Source organism: Diadema setosum, chromosome 13 (genome assembly GCF_964275005.1).
Source record: "Diadema setosum chromosome 13, eeDiaSeto1, whole genome shotgun sequence".
Taxonomy (NCBI): Eukaryota; Metazoa; Echinodermata; class Echinoidea; order Diadematoida; family Diadematidae; genus Diadema; species Diadema setosum.
This window is the reverse complement of record NC_092697.1, coordinates 24324015-24344259: the sequence shown is the minus strand read 5'-3', so window position 1 is coordinate 24344259 and position 20245 is coordinate 24324015. Positions and strand designations below refer to the sequence as shown.

Sequence of the window (20245 nt, the reverse complement as noted above, 5' to 3'; positions counted from 1 at the left end):
CAGGATTCGGTGAATATCAAAACGCTCGGCTCTGTCGTCACGCACAAAAATGCATTATGCATCTATCTAATTAATTTGTCTTTGTCGTCCTCGACGTCGACACGGAGGCAGAGCGCGGACAAAACCCGCGCCGTTCGATGCAGGATACTCTCCTGCGCCCGATGGCACCGGTCGCAGCGGCCCGGAGCCAACGGCTTCGGAAGAGATAGACAAACCAGCAACGCCAGAATAAAACAGGAAAAACATAAGGCCGCGACAACAACAACAACTTCGCGTATTATAGTATAAGAAAGATGGGAGATTAAGCTTATCTTATAACTTTTTTTTTCTGCTTCTATGACATTTCACCATTGACCTCGAAACCCCACGTTAAATCTTTTCTTTCATATTAGTTCATAAGCACACCCTGCATACTTGGTAAAAATCCAATCATCAATTCTCAAATCATTGGGGATCAAGTTATCCTATGTTCTTTTTGTCCCCTATGGACATTTTGCCCTTTGACCACAATCCAAAATTTAACCTTTTCTTTCTTACTTCATTACGAACACTCCCAGCCTGCTCGCTGAAAATTCGATCATTCATTATCGAGGGATTGGTGTCTTTAATGACCCATATGACCTCTGACCTTTGACCTCATGACCCCGAAAGCATTATACAGGAATGTAGTTTCTTTCTTACCTCATTATAAACACATCTTAAAAGTTTTCGTTCATCCAGTTATTTTATGCCGAAACAGACAGTTTAACCAACAGATCATCATACGGAACCGGAAACGTAACTTCAGCCAAGCGCAGATATTACTTATGATAAGGTGATAAGGCGATGGTGAGGCGATACATAACATGTTTTTAATTACAACACAGGAACGGGAAAAACAGAAAAAAACACATAAAAATACGACTTTTCAATAATCTCTATAATCAGGAATAATTTTTTAGCACCAGTTTGTATTTTGAAATGATGGAAATGTCTGAAATATTGTAATTGGGAATATCAGTTAATTTGCATATGCATTTACCATGATTGTGCCATGAATATGATCTGGAAAAGTACAATATTTGTTGTTGTTGTTGTTGTTGTTGTTGTTGTCGTCGTCGTTGATTCGCGTTTTAGTCGGGTACTGCCGTAGGGTACAATTTGTAAGCTTGGATGTTACCTTTTCAACGTTTGGCAATTATCGTAATGAGTCTAATTAGCGTATTTAGCTAATTGGTGTCAAATTTCATATGCATGTTGTTAAACTTAATTCAAGAAGCATCATAACTCTAATAACATTACTTTTCAAGGTTTTTTCTATCGAGGAATATAGTTGTTTTTTTCCAAATTATGTAAATGCGATCAAATATTTAGAAAAATGATAATTAGGATAGTGGGCCGATTTCATATATCACGTATATGACCTGAAAGAGTTGTGAAGTTCGAAGAAGAAGTAAGAACTCAAGCCAGAAGAATCGACTTACCAGACCTGGGAGGGACGTAACCAAAGCAACTAGCAGTCGGTCGCTGGGACTCGTAGTACCCGCAAAAGGAGTTGCTTTTTGACCGACTGCAGCAGAAGTATTTGGGGAAGACATCATTATCTGCAGAGGGAAGAGTGGAAGTACAAGAAATATTCCTATTTTTAAACAACACACATGCAGAGTCACACACAGATAGGACACGCAAACAGTCTCAAATGTGTTAAATCATGTCGATAATAAACAATATCTACAATTCTTCAAGGGTCGCCGGCATTTTAATGACTGTTGCTCTGTTGCTTACATATGCGCATTCATACGGAAATCAGCATTGTGTTATCTCCCGTTGTCATAATCATGCGCTTTTCCATTAATTCGAACTTTAAGGATCTGAAGTTATTCGTTTGTGTTCTCTATGTGTGTTTGTTAGTTGTCGTTTCGTTGACTATGTATTTGTTTTAAATCATACATTTCATTGGGATACGATTATTATCTTTATTTATTGCTAGCTTGTCATAAAAGACAACAATTTTCATTCGTCCCTGGTGTGATTTTATTTCTACGTTTGATGAGTTCTTCCGAAACAATCATGGCCAAAGAATCTTCGCAACTCTCTTCTATATTCTATTTCTTTTTATTATATTCTGCAAAGCGCATTGAGATACTCAACAAGTGTGAAACGCTCTATATGACAACTAGCTATTATTATCATCATAATGATTATTTCTACTATTATTATTATGATGAGGATGATGATTATTATTGTTATTATTATCATTATTGGTTTTACCCCCTCTTTTGCGTTAGTTTCTTCTTTGTATAGCTGATTGCTGTATAAAGGTTTGTTGACGGCTCCACTTGAATAAATACCAACGCTGTTCGTGCTTTACTGATGACATTTCAACGAAATATTCAGTCGTGCAACCCTACATCTCATAAATCTGACAAAAAAGTGAGTATAATATGAGTTAACGCATGGCATCTTTCATCTGCTACCGATCTCATAATTCATGATGTAAAATTGCAGGTGTACGTATATATATATATATATATATATATATATATATATATATATGAAGAGTTTGTATTCAAAAACAGATAAGTCCATATTTGCCAAATGGAAATATTTGCGATTAATGGTAAAGAAAAATATAGAGAATAATAAGAAAATTTTTGCTTCTTTTGACCATAACTTTCAAAAATGTACCTTTATAATACTTAGTGACCGATATATCACTTAAAAGGTATTATTTTGTACTTTGTGACACAGACCGTACTTCAAAATCTTCAAAAAATGTCTTATTGGTTTTTGCGAACAAACTGTTCATATGTATTATTATTATTATTATTATTGTTGTTATTATTATTATTATTATTAACATAGACAAAGAAACATTTGTACAAAGACAAGGAGATTTTTTTGTTTAATTTGGAAAAACATTGTGCATATCGTAAACAAGGCATAATACATACAGAAGCGACTTCAATTCAACAGCATTGCAAAATGCAAATTAGTACTAATCAACACATCCAAATCTGTCTTTCACTCTCGTTTCGGTGTCCTTATATAACCCAATGACTTGGAAACGATGACAGAAAGTTGATGTGAAAGAGAAAGAGATGGATTCCCCCCCCCCCCAAAAAAAAAAAACACACACACACACACACACACACACAAACACACCCCCAAAATATTAATTAGATAAAGAACTGCAATGTTGCTTTTTCTCATCTCGACCTTGCATTTTTTTTTAACTTGATGATACTGAATGAGAAGTATATCTAGTCTACAGATTCAAGATGAAACAATTTCCGTTCATCAAACTCGCTAAAATTACAAGTACCTCGAATCAAGCATAATTGGGGGGATCGGGCTTTTTCATATATGGGCCCAAAACTATGGAATGGCCTACCAAAATCTCTTAGAGAAGCATCTTCCATTGATGGTTTCAAAAAGAATCTCAAGACGTATATTTTCAATTTAAATAGACAATATTGTATACCTGTATGTATAGTATGTCTACGTATATAGGCCTATTGTTTGTTGGTTTATTGTCTTATTATTTTTTGTGATACTGTTGTAACGTGACACAATATGTACTCTGTTCTATAGCGCCTTGAGTATCTTTTTTAGGTAGAAATGTGCGCTTTATAAGAGTCTCACTATCATTATCATCAATTTCGCCTCTGCAAGAACGACGAAATGTCTCGACAGTTCTGTCATTTGTTGTCCGAGCAAGAGGCCTATTTTCAAGATCGGGTATACGTCACATCCGGTATAGCTGGGGGTGAAACAAACAGCTCGCCTGTGCAGCAGCGCACATGAGCAGAGCTAGAGTGGAAATCAGTGCGCATGCTGTGCATGCATGCACTGATATACAGTGTATGAATCTACATGCTGGCACAGAAGACAACATGGCGTCGGCGTTCATTATCCTCGATCTACCATTCTTGTGCGTAATTTTATAAAAAAAAATTCTTGTGGCTACAGGGAATAAAGATGTACTATATCTGACAGTTTCATGGAATTTCAGAGTCAGTTATGAAAGAAAAGTAAATGATTTCTTTTCAATATTTTTGGAATGTCAATTATTGAGAAGAAATTAATCAAATCATTACTCACAGATCCACTGGAGGAAATGAGAGAAACTCCACCACCTGCCATTGAAAGGCAACACGGACTGATAGTGACTTGAGAGCCAGAAACCGTTGTATCCGCGAACCAAGCCTTGCTGTGTGTATGTACATCGAGGTCCTCCGCCGTAGAAGAAGTTGGGTGAACGTGATTGGTAACAACCATAGGCCCATGGATGTCGTCGCCATAGATAAAAGTTAACTAGAAGTACAGAGAAATATTCCGTTACGTGTGGTGAAGTTTTAAATGTCTTCTTCCTCTTATCTCTTCTGAATCGGAATGCCCATTCGTTTATTTGGATATATACGAACGTATGCGTAGACTTGGTTCTTTTTTCTACTTTTTTACTAGCGGAACCTGCTAATTGTACAAGCTTTGCTTCTTACGCAAATTCCCTCCATATTCGTTACTAACTTGGTGCTATCTCAACTCAAAGTGATTTCATGAAGATCAAATTATTTGTTACGTATAGGTTCATATTATGTGCTTGAAGTTGCAGGTGGGTATGTATTATACTTTTGTTACTCTATTGTTTGTATTTACTTTATGACACTCCCACCTTAATTCTTGTACAAAATGTTAATCTTACGTAGCAATATTTTTGCATTATTTGGATATGGAAATGAATAGATGGAAAATGAAAATGAAAATGTCGATGAGAATGATAACTCATATCCTGAAATTGAAAAGTACAATTAAAACCATGATATATCTGTTACGTTATTATACATACAATGTATATCTACATATGCACCACATTGTGGAAAACCACTCAAAAACATGCCAAAGATGAAACAACCCGCATTTTCTTTATTTTGCCCCTTGGGAGTCTTAAAAACTCATTCCAAGTCAAACTGTATGCGACGACAAGGTCACAATAATAGGAGTAGCATATTTGGGGATAGAGACAATGATGTCCGGTCCGAAAAGGGTGGTTCTGGTCCGATAAGTGATACGGGGTCCTGGTTCCGGTCAATGTGAAGTCAAGGTCGAACACTGGTTCCGGCCAAAGACACTGTAGCTGTCCATGGTGTGGAAAGGCTGGTCGGCGATTAGGACATATTCGAGAAAAATAATTTCTTCAGAAACATCTGCATGTCATATGAGACCAGATTCAGTACTTCCTTTTCCATTCCCTCCCCCTCCGTTCTCCATTCCTCGTCCAATCAAACCAAAAGAACAAGAACAAGAACAAGAACAAGAACGTACATCTACCGATTCAAGTACAACACCTACATCTCACAAAAAAAAAAAAAAAAAATCAACCCGCATTTCATAGCAGACCAAAACCAGTGCAAAATATCTTTTTTCAAACCAAAACCACTACACTTTGACCGGAACCAGGACCCTCGTATCAATTCTCGGACCGAAACCACCCTTTTCGGACCGGATATTATACCCCCAAATGTATGCTGCTTGTGTGTCACTTCGTTTGAAGTCATACGTCTTCAAATATACAATTCTTTGTACCTCCTGTGTAATGTGGAATGTTCGCTAATTCTCTTCTACCACTTCCAAACCTGTGCCAAATTCACCTACCCCTTTAGAATAGACAGGGCAGAGCCCTTCCACACCGCACAGGTAGGCTTCTTTTCTTTCACATCTGCCTTCATTAGCGGATGTCTTTCGAACAAAAGGGCAAAGACACTGCAAGTAAAATGCTGCTCTAATGTCTAAACATCATTTCTCACTACAATACTTCATTTACCCAAATACTTTAGTTCTTTTCACATGCAGGTGCTGTGAAACAATTAAACTGATATTTTCCAACCGGGCTTACCATATAATTCCTAAATTATACAAGTAATAAGAAGTATAATTAGAATTCTATTAGTAATAATGAAGTATAAGTCGAAGAGGTTAGCATTTCCCAGGTGTTTAAGGCAGTGAAGTCACATAATGAAATTCAAAGTAGGTAAAAATTCCAGGCAGTCCCATTTGGCTATAAATACCCATGTCAGTGAGCAGTAAGCATCTTTTCAAAGGGAATACGGCTTTAAATAGACAGACCAGCAACACCATGCAGTATTGGGTGCAATGCAGACAATTAGCTCACTGGTCCTTCTCATCATACAGACAAGCAATAAATAAAGCACAATCATTGCTGTTCCAAAGGCACGGAGCATTCTTATACGTATGGACATCTCAAGTCAAGCAATTAAGCAGAACATCAGCATACAGTATAAGGGCCCACCAGTTTTGACTTCTGTACAGTGTTGTAAAGGGAGGGTTCAGAACTGAAGAGTATCGATCAAATGAGATGCTGGGTGGGAACCTCTTCGACTTATACTTCATTATTACTAATAGAATTCTAATTATACTTCTTATTACTTGTATAATTTAGGAATTCTATTACGTAATACTCGTATAAGTCTTCAGAGGTTAGCATGTTCAAAGTTTCGTACAGAAGTCAGTCTATAGTGGCATGAGTGAGGGCAAGAGGACAAGAAGGACGATGGACAGTTTTCACAACAAGGTTGAAACTTTGGTCATGACTCCTCATGCATAGAGAATGTCTATCGATGGTGACACACATTGTCGCAAACAAGAGAAGAACTCGAGCAAAGTTTGCTTGAGAACCTACTAGTATAAGGTGCAAGGCATAGGTTTTGAGTATGATATCATTTTGATACCTTGCGTGCTTTAACTGGAGCAGGATTAAGCATGATAGCGCACAGACAAATTAATCAAATACAATGGACCTCTTGTACCGATTTTCCAATCAAGACATAATCCTAATCATGTTCCTTAATATTCATGTACATTTGAAGGAAGAATTAGACATTAACCAGTTCATACTCGGCATAGTAATATTGCAGCAATATTTAGAGGCAAGTCCATTGCATTTTGGGTTGATATTAGAGTTTAAATTCATCAGTTTGGTGGACCGAATCTCCTAAACGAGTGGGCGAATAATGTGTCGCCATTTTCCAATGCACAACGTAACGTGATTTATGGTCTTGTGTCTTATCTGACTCGTATTATGACATTGTTCTTAACTGAGATACTAATATACAGGTATACACATACTAACACAATTTACATGTATCTTTCTAACTCAGCAGAACTGAGAATTGTTGAACTAATGTGGAATCGATTGTTAGAAGGTAGAAGGTTCAAATGTACCAGCGTTCGTCCAGTCAGTTGTGGACAAGATTTCATTATGACCTTTATACTTCATGCGCGAAAGTTTAGAAGTTGCGGCGCTTCTGTAGCTATGAGCTGAGAATGTGATACAACTTTCATATTAGCATCCATGGATGTCTTACCAGACCAGAGTCTGGGGTGAACGCGGGATGACTGTGCTCCCAATCCTTGTGTATATGAACACGAGGTACGTCCTGTGGTATACCCTATCATACTGATCTCGAAGACAGAACAAACTCGGTACATGTTCCCATAGCAACAATACATTCATATCTAATTGTATGCAGCAGTCAGTACAGTGTACAGGGGTGTATACGTACAGCTATTGACCGTATATTAGTTATATTTTAAGTGTTTATACAAACAGCTGCGAGGGACTGGCTTTCAGCCTCCGCTCCAAGGTGCTTGTCGTCACCGATTTGTTGGGATGTTTTGGAGAAATTATGAGTTTGCTTTCTGAACTTGCTCGTTGGAGATGTTCTGTGCATTTAATATACTCATGAAGAGTTGATCGGAACACAGAGTTTAAGGTTGGAGGTAAAAGAAGGCACTTTAATTACCTGGTTAGAGATATACCTTCCATATCTCTAATGTGCAAACGTGGCATCATCTTCCGGTAATGTCATAAGAACTAGATGTCTCAGCATTTGTGTACGTTTTGCCGAAACGAGCTAGGAAAATTGTTTTTGGCTCAAGGCACTGAAGGAATCTATAGTTCATAGGTATCTTGAAACGATAAAAAGTGATTCAAAACAATTGAAACATCCCAAGTGTTGTATTTAGGCTTGCGAGGGTCGGAGTTAGATACGCCCTTCATAAGTCTGACTATAGGGGCTGTTTGCCTATGTCATAGCTGTCGGTTTCAGGTAGTATGGAAGACCGAGCAGGTCTATGAGTAAAAAAAATCGTGGAGTGGGCTTTGTTGAAAGCTATGCTATAGGCTTAGATGTTGACAACGTGTTCTGTAGACGGGTCAAAAAGGATCACAAGATTGTTCAGAATACAGACATTGCTACTGTCTTCAAGCACCCTCATTTGTTTTGTTTATTGGTATTGTCTCGCCATGATGATGAAAGGAGCTTTGCAATGTGCTGCGATGTGTCTGCCACTTGTCATCGCTAGCAGAGAGCACCCATGCAGGCGGCTAGTGTGAGCTGGAGGCTCGTCGGTGGGTGAGGGTGTGGGGCAAGAATTTTCTCTTGGAGTAATAGAGGTGGGGCTATTCGCATTTTGAGCGATAATGAGACCCATGGCTGCCGCCACCATTGGGGCAGTGAGGATTGCTCAGGTCACCTTGTTCAGTTGAAGCTTGTGGAGGACTGAAAACGTTCTAGGGTAAGGAAAAAGGCATCAAAATTCAGGGCAATAAATCTTGGCTTCCATTTGACATGAGGAGTGTTGCTAATCCATATGTAGAGTTTGTGGGTTGTGTGGTGAAAAACATGTAAAATAGTAATTAGTTGTTCATGTCTCTGCGAGACAAGCAGAAAACTTCAGAATTATCTACATCTGTTGAATGTGAAGCTGATATCCAATTTTTAGACACCAATGCCAATGTTGGCCGTGAATTCGTTCGGGTCAGGTATGCTACTAGCTGTAGAAATGTCTGACCGAATTATGAATAAGCACATTTTTTGTACACGAGCCACACAGGGCTTCCAGACCGTTCTGAATTGCAAGAGGTTCACACACATTGCTATGCGGGGAATTCTGTTTGGCACTCCAGACTCTCTGGGCAAAGGAATTGTCATTGTTCAGAACTAACTACTCTCCATACTGAGATGCAAGCATCAGCTTGAAATTATCATGCTAATGAAGGTGGAAAATAATTCTTTGTCTTGTGAGACAGCCACCACCAAAGAATGTTTTGTATCGCATGACTAGATAACGACACCAAACTTCGTGTCGATGTCATCTTCTGCTTTACGCAGAGCATTAGTTGATTTATTTTTTTTTTCTAGTCCCAAGTGACGAGAATGTAAATTTCTTTGTGGAAGGCATTAAAATCCCGAAATTTGGTTTCGTTGCCATACAAAATTGAATTTCCAAGGGCAGTAACCTTGTCAATCTTGTTCTGAGGAAAAAACTGAAAATCATTTGCTGGGAATTAATATGAGAACCAAGGAAGGTCTCGACGTGCTTTGGGTTGAAACTGGATTTGTCGAAATCCTTACTGAAACTCTTTAAGGGTGACAAGTTGATCATTGGCTTTGTCAAGACACTCTTCTCTGGCGTGAGAAAGAATATGGGTATCATCGAAATAGGTGATTGTTCTAATGCCACTACTCACCGAGGCAAAGACAGGTTTCATAACTTTAAGGAAATTCTGTGGGGTCGAATTAAGGCCAGATGAAAGGCACTGAAGGAATGCAGTGAAAATACTATATACTTAGTATTTCCATTCGAAAGACTATGCTTGATGAAGAAGGTGAACGGATACGGATAAATATGCACCCTTTGGAGGGGCAAATTTTATTAAGGCCGTAATCAAGCGAAACTGTTCCACTCTGAAGTGTTCGTATCTTACAAATTTGTTCAAGTTTTTCAAATTTATGATTGGACTTAGGCCGCCAGTCTTTGGTAGCGCTAGAATAGAGTTGATACTCCATGTGAGGAATCTCTCTAATAGCTTGCTTTGCGAGAATGTTCGGAGACAATTCTTCATGGGTTGCCTTTTCCTCCTCGGTAGAATGTACACTTTGTAGAGGAAAAATTTATTGGTATGGGGTTGAATGAAATTATTGGCTTCATAGCCAAATATTGTGCCCAATATCCAAGGCTCGGGAATTATTTTGACCAGTCATCTTTGGAAAGCTTGAGATTTCCAGCACTGAACGGTTTTGGACAGTACTCATCCTTTTTTTTTTTTTTTTTTTTTTTTTGCTGGCTTGCGTAGAGACATTCATGACACACGATGTATGCTTATGTGACACTTGTCAATTTTTCTCAGATGTCTTTCTGAACAACTTTCTACCAAGTGGAATCGACTTGCTGCGCAAGTGTTGTTGAGAAGGGTTGAGAAGGGGTTTCAAGATACCTCGATGGTGCATGCTCAGATCATACGATAAGCAAAGCCCGGGAGTGTCAGGCCATCGATGGTGACATGAATTGTTAAAATTCTCGTTGTGTCAATTGCATGGATGATTATCCGTGCATGATCTGTGAATTTCAGAAAGGATTTATCTATGTGGTAGAAGTCCCTTCACTACATTTTGTTGTAGAAGTTGGGAGCTCACAAGACCCAAGGCCTCGTGAAGGAGGATCGCCCAAATTTTGCTCTCGATTTTTGGTGTGAGAACTGCTTGGGCATTCGATGGCAATTGAGCAATAGAGCACTTACCTTCTGATATGGGCAGTGTGACTGCCTTCATTAGCAAATCAGCCAATTTTTAAATTTGGCCCAAATGAGATCAGAATTTAAGTTAAAACCAAATTTGGTACCAGGCTTTGAAAGAGTTTGGCTGTAAGGACATGGCATCCGGATCAATTCGGTTGTCAAAATGACCATAACCACAAGGGCAGAGTCAAGGCCACCCATACAGGGCAACGCAATCAGTTTTGTCAGGAAGGAGGCTGACATGAGAATATCGTCGTCTGTTGAGCTGCCGATGGGGATGGCTAGCTCGCTGAAGTCTTCGATGGGCGGGGCAGCGCCCCTGTCCCCGCGGACATGGCTCGCATGTCCGGACTAATCGCCGGGAGGAGAAGCTCTCCTGCACCAGCTGGCATGGCTCGCATGCCGTTTGTCATTACCACGGTGTGGCGCCGCCCTATCCATGAAGCGGGAGAGTATCTCGGTCTCTCTAGTTGAGCTTCAAGGCGGCCTTCCATGCCCTGATCTCCCCGCGGGGATGGGCGCTGAGAGGTAGCGTCGTCTTCCTGATCACTAGACATTGGAGTTTGAGATGTATAATCAGGGAGGTGTCTCACCTCCCTGGTATAATTCACTGCCGTCACACTTGAAAAAGATGCTTACTGCTCACTGACATGGGTATTTATAGCCAAATGGGACTGCCTGGAATTTTTACCTACTTTGAATTTCATTATGTGACTTCACTGCCTTAAACACCTGGGAAATGCTAACCTCTGAAGACTTATACGAGTATTACGTAATAGAATTCCTCTAAAATATCATCTGAACTTACATGGTGGATCGAAGTTTGGGAGGATATCATGCGGTTGCCCTGCTGCCACATAGGCAAAGTTGCATGGGGTATATCTCCTATCTCTCTCTGCCTGTTCCCAAGAACAAGGACACGGCCGACGCGTCCAGTAAAAGTAGAAAGAGTTGTACAAGGAAAACCCACTGTATCGGAACCAGTTGTAACAGTACTGCTTGGGGTTGATGAAGTATGATGGATTTCTGTCCAGCCGATAAAAGTACCGACCCATTTGACCGCTCGTTCCTATTTGCTGATCAGGACGGTAACTGCTCCGGATATCCTCAACTGAGTAGTCGGTGAACTCGTTGCGCCTGTCTTGTAAGTTGTTGTATCCGATACGAGCAGCAGTGTTTTTCGACATAGAATTCCAGGTTATACTATCCTCCTGGAAATTGATGATAACCCCACTTCGTACGCCATCGGTGAAGAGAATCGCTTGGTAGGTTGACAACTGAAACATGTAGTATGTTAAAATATCATGAAAACACCGAGGCAGCAGTATCAATGTATAATGTATACATGAATAAATAAAGTGAAAACAAACTTTGACACCATATTTGACACCAATTAAAACTATGTCGAGAGACAATGTGGTATCCAAAGTAACAGAACACCATTGACCTCCAGTTTATTTGTTCCTTTTAAATATCCTAATTCCAATGTCAAATTCAGAAGTCATTTAGAAGATTAGTCATTATGGAAATGTGAATTTACTCTGCGATCAATGCGTGCTACTAATCTATACAATGTGAATCACATATCACAATGTAATGTCTTCCTATTTCTCGACAAACAGATATACACAAAGATTCTACTGAAAATACAGCAGAAACATGTATTACTTTGGAAAAAAAAATTGTAAAGAAATTACGCATTTTAATTGTCACGCTAGTTAGTATCTTTAAATAACATTAATTCAGAAGAGCTTTCAAAAGTCAATGTATATCTCGCAATCCGATCTCGACGAACTTCATATTTTCCTTTGACGCGCGCTAAAAAAACAAAAAACAACAACAAAAAAAAACACTAGATACATTCAAAATGCGTTCCGTTGTGCGAATATGACAGACTTGCTGACTTGTGCTAATCGATTTCATTGCACTTAGAGTTGTAAAGACAGACATGCTCAGGTCACAGAAGGGGGGGGGGGGGACACATACCTCATCTCCAGATACTGAGCCAATGGGTTGAACATCTACCCACGTTATCGTTAACATGAAGATCATGTCATCGAAGAAACTCTCGGAGCGCATATCGCTAGGTAGTCCTGCAGGTGCCGCGAGAATTCTCCTACGTATGTCAGCAACGGAATTGTAAAAACTGCTTGTTCTGCCATTTCTCCAGTTGTGAACCTGGCGATGTAGTTACATAGAAAGATGCATTGACAAGGCCTAGTCCCTGCTCATGAGACAGTTTGCTTCGAAATAACCAACCAAACAAATAGGTGTATACAAACGAATACAAGTTAAAGCTACACTATCAGGCTTTTATATATATATTGCTTGCTTGAACGTATTTTTGAGAAAGAAATAAGTATTTTAGTTCCTGTTTCCTAAAATGCCCAATAATAAGGATAAAAAGACACTACTTCGTGACACTCGTTCAACCAGTACACGGCTGTATTGAAGGCAGTGTGTAAATACGGCAGAAGAACATTTCGAGAATCTGTGGGTGGTAGGTGTTACGTTTGGAAAATATAAGATTATACCACTTTGAATAATTGACTATAATCGCGAAGAGAACATTAGAACGTTAACTTTTGACTTCCAATTCAGGTTAGGATTGAAGATTTACGAGAGACATTTCAGGAGGGAGGGGACCAGTTACAGCAACAACACTTGGCCATCATCAATATTTAAATCATTATTTTTTGTTTAATTTCTTTTTCTTTTTATGTGGAGACTGCTTAAGGCTTTAAACCCCCAAACCTGATGACCTCAAGCAAACATAATATTGCTCGGACGTTTTCTAGCAATCCAAGTATTTTGCTCGGACAACACAAAATAAACCTGCAACATTATTGAGTTGTTACCAGGGCCCTGTTTCATAAAGCTGTTCGTAAAGTTACGAACAACTCACGAGCGACTGGTGATCATTTCTGATGTGCTGTACTTATCGGAATTTCCGTAATTCAGCACAGGAACTGATCACCAGTCGCTCGTTGTTTGTAACTTTACGAACAGCTTTATGAAACAGACCCAGGCTTCTTTGTATGCCAATCAAGTTGCATACTTACAAACACACAAACACACACACACATACCTGTAAAGGTGGGTGAAAGGGAATATTTATGTCAATTTCAAGTTTTTTCTATCCTAGTGTTCGACAAAATATCAAGAGAATAGTGTCTGTACAAGTCATGACCCGCTCACTGATAGCTACACAATGATTCGTTTCCCAGAAACCATAGGGCCATGACAGGAAGTGAAATCCATTTAAAGTACACAATGCACGAGACAAGGGGCTCTCCTACTACCAACTTCCAGAGCAGGGCTGCAGCACCCAACGTATCGCCTGATACTGTGCATAAAATTCACACCAAACGTGCTACTGTCATCAAATTAATACAATGTGTATTAGTATTTGCATTTTACTTGAAATCATTATTTTCATTGTTGTAATAAATTTCTCTCTTAAACCTTTCTATCCCATGGGCATATAATACAAATAAATGATGATATTCAAAATTAAAAACACAGGAGGATAATTATCCTTTTTAAAGAGGAGACTCTAGCTCATGTGATGGGGCTGATCCAGTGGAAATAAAAGCTCGTGTCCATGAGCCACCTGTCTTCTATCTAGCACCCCCATATTAACATATATCCACAATTCGAATAAAAAAGGGGGAACCCTTACTCATCAAAAGAAAAAAAAAATAACAATCAAGAGCCCTTTAAAGGTCCAGTTTACCTTTGGGAGCAGTGATTTCAAAAATGTTCAAGATCTCACATTTGATGCATTATGTGTAGGTCCGTTGTATCATAAAACATCCTACCATATAAAATATTTGCAATAAAACCTAAAATATAAGGAGATATCAGGGTTTTTCTCAGTAAACCGTAACTGTATACGGTTTAGTCTGGAAACATTTTTATTATAACTATTGTTCACATTTTGTGTATTTAACAACACTTAACATCGATTATACGGATTCAAATTTTGACAGTGGTTGTTTCTATCCCTAACTCACATTTTAGAACTATTTTAAAGCACTAATGCTTTCATCTGCAAATGGTAAATTATGCCTTTAACCTCTCTAGTTACACTGTGACATAGGTGGTGAAAGAGGGAAATCCAACAAGTACCTGATAGTAGATCTTGGGAGGACCAAGTTGGATATCGGTGGAAGCACCAAAAACTGCCACAGCAGGTTGACCATACCAATTAAATAATGGAGGATTGATGTACTGTAGCGGATATACAAATCTGTAGTTGCTGAAGGAGATCATCCCAGTCGACGTGAACTAATTTGAGAAATTTGAGAAATGAGTATGAATACCCATGAAATGATTACTTTGCAATGTCTGCTTTACGGCTGGCGTTTGCACTCACCTGGAAAATCATGATGATTGAGAAAAGCACTGGAATACTTCATAATTTTATCACTGAATTGGAAATACACAAGGACAGTCATCCGGTCAGCATTGATATTCATACATTATATTGCTGATATTCGATCTCGTACTGTAAATGTTTGCAGCTGCCTGTTTTTGACATTGTATTTTCGTGTATTTTCTACAAATACAAAGACACGAAAAACAGGTGACAGTCATACAAACATTGATTTATCACGTTTCTAAACTCTAAGGTCATGAAGGTATAGGGCAGATTATCGGTGTCATTAGTAGTTTAGGATTTCTACAGGTCCTTGTGAATTTGTTTATGTGTGAGGGGGTTGTTTCTGTGCGTGTGTTGTGCATGTGTGTGTGGGTGCTTGCGTGTATGTATCAAGTTGTTTGTTCACACATGTATATCTGATATATTTCATGAGGGGGACTCCATGTTCAAGAAGATAGTTATTCGGATTTAAGCGTTTTAATCAAATGTTGAATACAGAACATACGAGGCTTGCCATTAATCTACATAAACAATATCCACAATTCCGGTGTGTCAGATGTACTAGCTTACGTCCTTCTCTCTGTATCATCATGTCAGATCTGTTCAGTTGACATTATTACACACGACGAGCGACATTTTTTTTTTTAAGTCAATTTAAAGAATTGGAGGTACATCTCATTTGCATGCGTGAATTTATACCACACAACTGTTCCGTGATAATAAGTAAAGTCAACGGTCTTTAGTTTTGTTCATTTTATGTCACTAACCTTCATGTTTCAATTCACTTCAATAAAAGCAAAATCAAACATAATCGATAGAGACGCTGTCATGACAGATCTCACACTCACATTTGTTCAGTGGGCGACAACTAATTTAAAAAACAAAATGTTATGGACATCGTCATCCCTCGGTATTTTGTATATTCTCCTTCTTTCATTCAGTAAGCCTCGTCCACCTTGGAATATTCAAAGGTGGAGAACAAACTGAGGTTTACAGATTCAAACAAAGGTGGAAGTTTGGAGCCTGTCATGGCTATTATATCCGGGGACATCACATTTGTATAGGTGACAACTGGTAAAAAAAAAAAGTCACATCAAAGCATCAAAGCACATGACTGAACAATAATAAGCTCACAATTACTAAGTAAACTATAGGCAATTATAAATAAGAGAGAAGGATGCCATAAAATGAATTACAGAATTTGTAACCATGTCAACGTGTTTTGTGCCAATTGACAAGTAGTTTTCAGCTATTTCATCGGCCTAGCTACCCATTTTTGACAAGACAGAAATGTCTGAACATCTCATTTTAGCACTGTTCAAAAAATACGATTCCTTTAATATTAAGAGACCTTTCTTGCCGATCTGTGATACAATATTCCTAACAGAAAGTTATCTTCACCATACTTCAGACTAGATGCCAAGTATATTCATTGCCCTCCAAGCATGTAATGTGGGTGTAAAACTAATTTTTGTTTAGGACCCTTGCTTACATGTCTGATAATTTCCGTAATAGGAATATGGAATTGGTCTTTATAATTTGCCAACATTACTCACACCACAATTTACAATGTGAACAGAATCTGATAATCCATCGTCAAGGATGACTTATTGCTGTCAAAGGAAATGAATATTCATAAAGGGAAAATGCATCAGACCAGATATCGTAAGCCTATGCTTGAAATGATTGTAGCAATGAAAATGTGGTATAGGGAAAGAAGGGAAAGGTAAAAAAAAAAAATAATAATTTGTTTGAAAGAGCGCAAGGTGTATGATGCTGTGATTACATGTGCAAGGACTTCACAATAACACTTAATTAGGACAAAAGAGAAAGAACTGTTTATTATGCTTTTTACCAAATCTGATTTAGTAAAAAGAAATTATAATGAACGATAAATATTCATAAAAACAAATCAGCTTTGATTGTACTTGCGTCCGTACATGGACTCCTGATGAATGACTTTGTAATATCAAGGAATTTCAAACAAAGTATTAACGTATGTCATGGAAGATGCAATTACCGTAATATAGTTGTAAAATGAGTCATAGCCGACTGGAAATCCGTCAATAAGAGGAACTGTCCACCACGTATACGAGGGGAAAGTAGCGAAGAAGTAGTTGAAAAACCTGTTTCCTATCGCTTCAGAATCTCCAGCATCAGGACCATAGGAACGAAATATGATTTCTGAAAGTGAGAACAGAATATACGCTCCAGGATGCATAACATACTTTCTTCGTGATCAATGCCATTCCAATAAATCATTATAATATTATTGTCTATATATTATATCTATAAAGAGGATTAAGAAGAGCTGTCTTTTGGTAATTTGGTACTGTAATTTTTTTTTTTTTTTTTTTGCTCATGAAATGTTTAGATATCTATATTGACGCAAACACTTTCTAGGTTGCAATGGTTGTGAGCACCAAAGGGGAGAGAGAGGAGAAAGAGTCACCGGACTACAATACCGGGTGATTAACGTATAAGCATGTTGTCCACTTTTGTTCCTTTAAGTCTGTTATCACTTGTTTTTATTAATGTGTATACGTGCTTAGTTGCTATAGCGTCTTAATATCATGATACGCTAAGACGCCTCTAAGTAGCGTATACTACAATATCGATTTTCACTAAATGTTAGTGATTGAAAAAATCTAAATATATGACAGAACATCTGAGGTCATTATATTGATATTCAGCATGGGATTACATAATACCTATACAATGTTGCCCGTCGCCACTGTAGCCAGTCTGACATGTACAGGTATAAAGTCCCGGAAAGTTAGTGCAGTCAGCATGATCATCGCAGTCGTGCAAATTTTCTGAGCACTCGTCGATATCTGAAACAAAATATACCATGAAATTAAAAACAGCTTCAGATTTCCGTGTGATACAAATGGACGATGAGATACTGAGAGTGGTTTACATTACAACAGCAGCAACATCAGATATCGTTAAAATTGGGTAACTGTTTGGGCAAATTTATGCAGACCTGGCATATTTTCCCTTCAAGTGGAGATTACTTCTTAAATTTGGCCATTTTCAGTTACGCAGTTATTTGACGTTTATACGGGACAACAATAATCATGTATGTAGAAGGTCAACGACGTCAGTTGGTTAGAAACGAGGCAGTGTAGAAGACGGCCGAGATGTCACTTCCAAATATCATTAGATTATATGACCCTAAACAAACTCATAAGAATCATTCATGACGTATCGTCTCGTTGCTTGTTTGTTTGATTGTTTGTTTTCTGTGTTTTTTGGGTCCTCCTGCACTTAAGGGGCAGCTATTTTCCCATTGACAGAAAAAAAAAAGTTAAAATGGGAATTAAAATTACGGTAATAATTATGAAGATATCGGTGGTAACAATAATCAATATTGTTACCAGTAATGGCAATCATAATTATAATAATAACAACCATGATAGCAAGATTAACGCTATTAATGTGCAGTATCATTTGAAATTATGGTAATGATAATAATGATGATGATACTTTAATAATAGTAATCAATATTGTAACAATATAAGTGACAAATAAAATTGAACTTAATTGAATTGATTGTAATAATAAGAAAGATAGCAACAAGAACAATGATGTTTTGCCTTCGCAAGATGCAGCATCACTTGAGAGTGAAAAGCCTGTCCGACATCTGCATTCGTAGGACCCTTGGCTGTTGTGGCAGCTTCCGTATTCGTCATCGCATGGGTTCGACCTACATTCTTCAATGTCTATTTAAGACATACGAAGGCATAAAAAAGGGGGAAAATACGTAACAATGGTCGAACTGACGCTTGTGTACGTATAATACTCGTGAAAAAAAGTACACACATCCTTTACAGTAACTGCAATAGAGCAGTATCATTAGATTAAAGGAGCTCCACATGAAAATTGATCAACTTCATTTCGAGTGTGTAGACAAATCTAGAAGTAAGCAGGTCAATAAGGAGAACGGAAACATTATAATCTTATCACGTTACATGAATCTGGTGATGAATAAAACTGCATTCCAGGAGTTCCAGCATGAGACATCTTTACGGAAAATGTAGATGCAGGCTTACCTTAAGCCTTTCGAGTGAAAAACTTTCAAAGCTGGTTTGAGAGCATGCTGTAATGTTACAAGTGATCATGGTCCCTTTGAAAGATTAAAAAGGTTTTTAAACTCTCAATGCATGTGTTAATTTCAATTTCTTTCTAGACAAGGATGTACAATGCATTTATGCGAGGAAAAATAGAAGAATGTTGATATACAAATACCTGAGCACTTTGGAGTTGTTTCTATTTCAGTTCCATTGTAGTCGAATAAATCCGAATTCACAAGTTTCGCATCGTTGCATTTCACTCGGTTCATGGAAAATCCAGAGTTACAATAGCAATAATCGCTCAAATAATCACCGCTATAAAACTGGATTGTCTGACAATTGACGCGTTTTACTGACCGGTTCCTTGTAAACCACACACAGCCCTCTGCAAATGATAACGCATATAGGGGACAAATGATGGACGTTTAACAATCACCAAAAGACACAAAGATAATACAGCAATACTTGCTTCTCCTTTCCTTCAAAGAACATCAAATCTCTTGCAAATATAATTTATATATATATATATATATATATATATATATATATATGTACATCAAGGCAGTATAATTCACCCAACTATTGACTTTAACTGAATTCAGCGCACATTTTGAACTTACGGCCAGTTAATTTCATAATCCACTGAGACGGCTTAGTAATAAAACAGTACCGTTATACTGCTTTGACACTTATTACAATCTGGAATGTAAGACATCGTTTTAAATGAGAAAACAACATTTGATCATGAAAATTAATGCATCCCATTAGGGGCAGCATAAAGCGGTAAAATCAGTTGATTAATTGGGAATTTAGTCAGTCTAATATAAATCCGAGTAAAATACTGCTTTACATGCGACTACGTTACCGCTTTGTTGTCAACAGCCAATCTTGCTCGTATTATTCTAAGCAACCACCGTCCAATAGCCAAGTTGTAAGCCTTCAGACGCATTCCTCGTGATAACTGATGGAAGGTATCATTTTAGTGTTGTCATGCATCAACATATAACTTAATGTCTCTTGTGTAAGCATTCAAAACGGTGAATTCAGGTTTTAAAGGCCTACAAGGTGTTCTATTCATGGCGTGACAACAGAATAAAACATCTGCACAGTTTAGCTAAATAACACCCACATGCACACATTGGCCTACAGTCTCACAATGTATGAATATGTGTGAATGTATGTGCCTGGTGTGTAAGGATTGTAGCA

General features: G+C 38.1%; 1 protein-coding gene across 1 annotated transcript in view; it reads right to left on the bottom strand.

Moving 5' to 3' along the window:
- Positions 1 to 20245, bottom strand: part of LOC140236501 (uncharacterized) — a 145755-nt gene that overhangs the window by 86295 nt on the left and 39215 nt on the right. Inside the window, exons 38-43 of the mRNA XM_072316422.1 lie at positions 16984 to 17147; positions 14711 to 14869; positions 12566 to 12757; positions 11388 to 11856; positions 4084 to 4296; positions 1464 to 1583 (exon numbers count right to left, since the gene is read on the bottom strand). Of these exons, the coding sequence (XP_072172523.1) occupies positions 1464 to 1583; positions 4084 to 4296; positions 11388 to 11856; positions 12566 to 12757; positions 14711 to 14869; positions 16984 to 17147 (1317 nt within the window). The remainder of the gene's footprint in view (positions 1 to 1463; positions 1584 to 4083; positions 4297 to 11387; positions 11857 to 12565; positions 12758 to 14710; positions 14870 to 16983; positions 17148 to 20245) is intronic.